This window comes from Camelina sativa, chromosome 4 (assembly GCF_000633955.1).
Source record: "Camelina sativa cultivar DH55 chromosome 4, Cs, whole genome shotgun sequence".
In the NCBI taxonomy this organism is placed as follows: Eukaryota; Viridiplantae; Streptophyta; class Magnoliopsida; order Brassicales; family Brassicaceae; genus Camelina; species Camelina sativa.
The window spans coordinates 17,146,710-17,153,513 of NC_025688.1; the positions used below are offsets into that span (position 1 = coordinate 17,146,710).

Below are 6,804 nucleotides of genomic sequence, written 5' to 3' on the forward strand. Positions count from 1 at the left end.
TTTCTCTGGGATTTTCCTCGAGTACCCAGCTAAAGATAGCAAATACTCGTAAGCATTCACGTATCGCAGCCAGAGGATAACAGCACTAACTACATTCTGGAATGAAAAAGTGTGAGGTGAAATCACCAAGCCAGTTCTGCGAGCAGCTACTTTCCAAAGATGACGTCCATCTCTGACAGAATTGCTATCTTTGGATGATAAATTTGCCAGTCCCATTAAAACCGGAAGATCAGTGGGTCTAAACGAAAAGCTTAGCTCCGGAATGCGGACAATCAGATCAACAAGTTGAAGATTATGCAGCGTAATCAGCATGACAAGGCTGTCAAATGCACAAAGTTCCACGCTATCGTTATTCCGCTTATATCCAATCTTAAAACCGTCGCAACTCAGTGTCCACGAACTACGTCTCAAAGGAAACAAAACTGCAGCAGCTGAACTCCTAACTAAACCAAGATTCCCAAAATTCTCAGAATCACTCCTCAACTCATTGATTTCCAGAACACAACTCAAGTCACTTGAACCCGGTAAACAAACTTGAACATTAATCCCATGTATCTCAACACGTAAATGCCTGAGAAGAAGATTCGAGAAAGAAGTCTTGAGCTTACTTATCTGGGAAGTGCTACGACCCAGCATCTTCTCCAAAATGTCATGTAAGACACATCCCTGAAATTGCCAGTACACCCAAACACAAATAAGATCAACAACCAAATCAATCCCAGAGTTAACGAAGATTAGTTAGATACCTCGGGATCAATAGAAGATAGAACTTTCTTTATCTCCTTTGCTACTGTATCACTTGACGCTAGCTTCCTCCTCGAGCTTCCTTCCTCCGTCCCCCTGTACAAAAAAACGCACAATCCGATAAACCCTAACGAACTATCGAATCTAAACCCAATTCACAAAACAACAATTGAGCAATGGGGTTAAGTTACCTGGCCGACAATTTGACATTGACACCGCGAATTTCGATTTTAACCGCCGGAGCTGACCAAACGGAAAACTGAATAACCAAGTGGTCGACAGTGAATTTCTCGAATGGAAAATTCGATCCATCGAGGAGATGATTAAGCTGAGAAACATCGAATCGAAAATTCCGAACGGTGATGAGAGTATCAGTAAACCCTAATTCGACTTGAAGGTCAGGTTCATCCCGAGAAAAAGGGAGCAACAGAGTACGAAGTCTCCGTCGAACCCAATTGCGAAGGAACGTCATGCGAATTCTTTAGTGTGTGGTGTGATCGAACGATTTCGCCATTAAACGAGCTGGAAGAAAGAAAACGGACTTAATATGAGATTGAGAGGCGCTTAGGCTTCCTTATCAGGGCAGAGCGGGAAAGCAAGAGGACAAAGACGAAGTGACGAGAACGAAGCCTTATGGACGCGTGTCAGCCACTTACTTCAGTTGCAGGCGATGAAGCTTCTTCTTTTGCCGTTTCTTTCTTAGAGAACGAGACTACCTGTTGTTTTGTTTTTTTTAAAGAGACTACCTGTTGTTGTTTTCTTTTTAAAGAGACTACCTGTTGTTTTTCTTTGTTAGAGAGACTTCGACTACGACTAATGGCGGACCCACATGTAGTGATGGGAGGTCAGCTGACCTGCCCAAATTTTGGGAAAAAAAAATTTTCTTCACAAGTTTTAGATTTTTTTTTAACAGTTTTATGAGTCCAGCCTAATTTACTTTAACCTGACCTCCCTTAATTTAATTATACAAACAAAAAATCCATTAACCCACAACAAAAAGAAGGATTGTTTTTATTTGTTATACGTTTTTAAAAAAATAAAAAAAGTCTGTTTACCCAAATTTTTAACCTAATAATTTATTCTTTGCACTAAATTAAATAATAAAGAAGAAAAATATCTCTTACTAGTGTCTTTCGAATTCTCTTCTTCACGTACAACAGATTCTTCAAAATCAAGTAAGTTTATATATTAGGTGCAAAACTAGATTTTTTTTTACATTCAAATTAATCATTTTGTTAATTATACTTAGAAATTAGAATTCCAATACAAGTAATGGTTTTAAAGAAACACAAAAATCATCTTTTACTATCAAATTAGAATTCCATTACAAGTTATGATTTTAAAGAAACACAAAATTCATCTTTTACAATAAATTTTTCTAATTTTTTTTAAAAAAATTATATTTAATTTTAGGCGTAAGCTAAACCACTTTCTACAAAAGAACAGTAAAATATATGATGCTCAATATATTTCTGAATTTTTTCTACAAAGATGTATTCAAAACTATTACAAATGAAAATGTGATAGAACCTTTGTAGGAATTTTTTTATAACATTGTAAAATGTATTATAGTTATACTAAGTGCTATTTTTTTTCTTTCTATGTTTTGATCTGGGTAAAAAAAATTCCTGGGTCCGCCACTGCGACTACCTGTTGTTTCCTAGAGGATATTGCTAAAACTTACACGAACCATGAAAAGGTTAGGAAGTTAGACGTATATAGATATCACGTAGTTTTCGTTTTGGTAGCAATGTTAAGTTATAATATATTGTAGTTAATATCAACATTCTGAAACGTGTAAGGTGATATCACCTAGTTTGTGGTAGCAATGTTTAGTGTATATATTTTGTTTTATAAAAAAATTAGTTATTAATTTATCGCTGTCGCCTTGATCCGCTGACAAGAGCGCAAAGGATTGGTCTTCATCTCTTTTAGTTACTTGGTTTTGAGTGTTCCAGCCGTAAGTGATAAACTGATAATGTTGTACTCCTCTTTGTATTGTAGGTTCTTTTGTTCGATCCCTTGTATGATCCGAAACAGGCTGCCATTCCTGGACTGTTTATCAATGGTATGTGTCTTAAGAAACCAATATTGTTGGAGACGATGATCGATCGATGAAGCATTCTGGCTTCGTTAATTTTTTTCAGACGTGGAAAGATTAACCAACAAAACAAGAAGAGTGGAGTAGACAAATTCGTATCACGTGTGAGGAAGCTGTGTCTTTTTGGTTAATGAACATGTTTATATGTTTTTCCATCTCTCTCTTTTAACTCTTTATGCACTACGTTTATTATATGTGTCTGCTAGATTTTAATTTGAATTTAAAAGTTTGCACAAAAACTCTCAAACATCTTAAAATTTCAACACAACGACGATAGCCAAAGCGTTTTTCTGTGGGAGATAATTTTGAGATGAACATGACTGAAATCTCAAATCTGTATAACTTAAAAGATGTTCACACCTCATGTCATTCAAAATTCTACTAACATATATGTCAACAAAATAAAACCGGACCAAATATTATTATGCAATAGAGTAGATTAATTAATGATAAGATGAATTTGAAATTTACAATGTAAAAGAGTTTTGAAGAAAAAAATTGTATGTTTTTTTTTTAATTCTTATCTTATTAAGGAGATAAATCTTTTTTTTTTTAATTATAAGAATAATAAAAAATATATGTATCTTTTGATAATTGATATGATAATTGTAGTTTCCTTTTTGTAATTCCTTTTCACATGATAAAGTTAAAAAAATACCTTTTTCAGAAATAAACTGTAAAATTAACATTTCTTTTCTTTGAAATAAATCCATATAATTATCATGTGAAAAGGGGATATATATATATATATATATATATATATATATATTTGCTGAATCCTTTTACTTGTTGGAATTTACGTGATTTACGTCTATATATATGATAATCTGAACATTAATAAATCAAGAACTATACATGCAACAATACATCATAAAAATAGAAAAAAAGTAAGTAAATTAAAACACGTTGAATCCTCTGATCATGGACGGCTTACCTATGCATCTCCTCAACGAGATTCTCTTCAGAGTGAATCTCAGATCTTTGGTGATGATGCAATGCACAAAAAGATCCCTCCAATCGCATATATCAAACGACCCGTACTTTAAATCCGAGTACTTTTCGCGGCTCGGATCCGGTTTACTTCACATCTCCCCCTATGGCTCTAATTTGCTTTCCTACCACTTTTTGGGGGATTCTAAGCCACCGAGAACAAAGAATGTATCACTGGAGTGTATAATTCTGGGTTCTTGCTCTGGCCTTCTTCTACTCTCCGTTGAGGGTGTTAATCGTGTGTGCGTTGCAAATCCTATCACAAAAAAGTTTCGATTCTTGAATCAACCCAAGTCAAGGTGTTTGCCTTGTCCTCTACCATTTGCTCGGTGAGACTCACTGATGTGCATTGGGTTAGCGGTTGATCAAACTGATCGACAACGTTGTCTGCATAATTGAGTTGAAAAACTGTTGAATCTAGAATTCACACAATGAATTTGTTTGAGTGGGGAACCAATTCACTTAAGTTTTCCCTCTAAAACAATGGATTAAAGGTAGAAAATAAAGAGGGGTTATGATTTCTTAAAGAAGAAGATAGAGTTTTCTCAAGAACAAAAAAGAACTAGGGTTCTTGTATTAATTGTTGGATCCTTTACAATGAGAGGATATCTCTCTATTTATATGAATACATTGATTATAAAATAAGTCTATTTTCCTTAAATCTCTGATCTTCAAATATGGTAAATTTCCTCTTCTGATGATCAAGTCGGGCTTAGGGGGCGGTCTCGGAGGTCGGTCAAGTGACTTCGTCGGGCTTCTGCTTATAGGCCCGTTTAGCTAGCCCAAAAGGGGGTCCCTCGTTTTAGTTAATGTGCAAAGTCTATTTGGTTTACCTTCGGTTTAGATCGGTATGTCGTGGGTGCTAAATCCCGCACCAACAATTAGTCCCCCCGAGTTCGGTAGATTCGATTATCCATTCGAGTTTCCGAACTATAGGAAAAAATATTCGATCTAAACTTTAGGAAAACTGAATTCCGAGCACGCGAACTGATGTTGTGCGTCAGGACTCGTCGCCTCGTTAAAACCTTCTCCGGTACACCACATGGGAGAAAACTCGAAATAAGGAAAAAGAGTATGAGTCATGATCCTAACGTCTTCAGCGCCCTCATACGGACGGTCTCGCCGATGGTTGCCTTGGCTGCGTTGATCTCTCAGTCTTCTTGGACGAATGCTTGGACGAAGTGGTTGATCTTGTTTCTTGAAGTCCTAGATGAACTCTTGGTCTGAGTTTTCCCGCGAGTGATACGAGTGTCCGAAAGGTGTTCCGGTCTGGCTCGAGCGTCGTTGGACGCGTGTCCGATCTCGTGCTCACATCACGCACCATAGCAGTTGTTAATCCAAGTTGAGACGTGTCGCATATCATAATGATTTTTTGTAAGTTGGTCGCTCTCTTCATTGCTGACCAGCTAGCTCGCAATTCCGGAAGAGGAAGCTCAATCTTTGCAGGCTATTTAGATTTGTGGTCTCCGAAATGAATGATGAACTCGAAGTGAGGTGTCTGAGGACGACCTGGCACTGAAACGTCAGAGGACGACCTGAAACGAAAAGTTGTATGAGGAAGAATTGAGAAGTTTTCCAAAGACGAACTGGAAAGTTGTCTGAAGGAAGAGCTGAGAAATTTTCCAAAGACGAACTGAGAAGTTGTCTGAAGGAAGAACTGAGAAGTTTTCCGAAGACGAACTGAAATGTTGTCTGAAGACGAACTGAGAAGTTTGTCAAAGTTGTCTGAAATAAGAACTGAGAAGTTTTCCGAAGACGAACTGGAAAGTTGTCTGAAGGAAGAACTGAGAACTTTTCCAAAGACGAACTGAGAAGTTGTCTGAAAGAAGAACTGAGAAGTTTTCCGAAGATGAACTGAAAAGTTGTCTGAAGACATACTAAGAAGTTGTCTTATTTGGACGAATTGTTTTTGCAAGAAATAAAGTTTTCACTCTATTCGGAATTTTACACGAGGCGGGACGTCTTCCGGCTTACATCTAGTAATCCTTATTGGGTAATTTAACCCAAGCGTACATGCGTTTTGGTGGAGGGCGAAGTACGGGACTTCGGCTTACCTCCTTTGTTCCAGTTTGGAAGTCGGACGGCGAAATTTAAAACTCTGGGTTCGGCTTACATATCCGTCCAAACCGGAACTTGCGAAACAATTCAAAAAAGAATTCTCTGGGTTCGGCTTATCTCTCGTCAGAGAGTTTGAGGTGCGAAATAAAAACTCTGAGTTCGGCTTATTCCTCGATTAAAAGTTTGAAGGGAGCGAGATACTGGGCTCGGCTTATTCCCCTTTTAAAAGTTTGAGGGGAGCGAGATACTGGGTTTGGCTTATTCCCCTTTTGCGGTTTGACGCGAGTCGGGCATCTGGCAAGGATGTCGAAAGATTCTGTATGACTCACAAAGATTCAAACAGAACTGAAGCTATTTGATGATGAACTGAAATCGAAGTTGTATGCAGACGAGCTGAAACTGAACTTATCTGAAGACAAACTGAAACTGAAATTGTCTAAAGACGAATTGAAAATGGAGCTGTCCGAAGAAAAACTAAAACTGGAGCTATCTGAAGACGAACTGAATCTAAGTTGTCTGAAGATGACTTGAAACTGAGGCGTCAGAAGATGACCTGAAAAGTTGTCCGAAGGACGAACTGAGAAGTTGTCCGAAGGATGAACTGAAAAGTCAGTTATCTGAAGGACGAACTGAGAAGCTATCCGAAGACGAACTGAACAGTCGTCTGAAGGCAAACTGAGAAGTCAGTTGTCTGAAGGACGAACTTAGAAGCTGTCCGAAGGCGAACTGAACAGTTGTTTGAAGGACAAACTGAGAAGTCAGTTGTCTGAAGGACGAACTGAGAAGCTGTCCCTAGACGAACTGAACAGTTATCTGAAAGACAAATTGAGAAGTTGTCCGAAGATGAGCTAAACATGTCCGTTTAAAGAAATGTTCATCCTTGAATTGCGAGAGTGGAGCCCGGCTTTTTG

The 6,804-nt window shown here is 37.8% G+C and overlaps 1 protein-coding gene across 1 annotated transcript in view; it reads right to left on the reverse strand.

Annotated features, from left to right (window-relative positions):
• The window catches only part of LOC104780868, a 15,757-nt gene extending 14,408 nt beyond the window's left edge, over window positions 1-1,349 (reverse strand). Inside the window, exons 1-2 of the mRNA XM_010505408.2 lie at window positions 936-1,349; window positions 747-840 (exon numbers count right to left, since the gene is read on the reverse strand). Of these exons, the coding sequence (XP_010503710.1) occupies window positions 747-840; window positions 936-1,216 (375 nt within the window). The 5' untranslated portion in view covers window positions 1,217-1,349. The remainder of the gene's footprint in view (window positions 1-746; window positions 841-935) is intronic.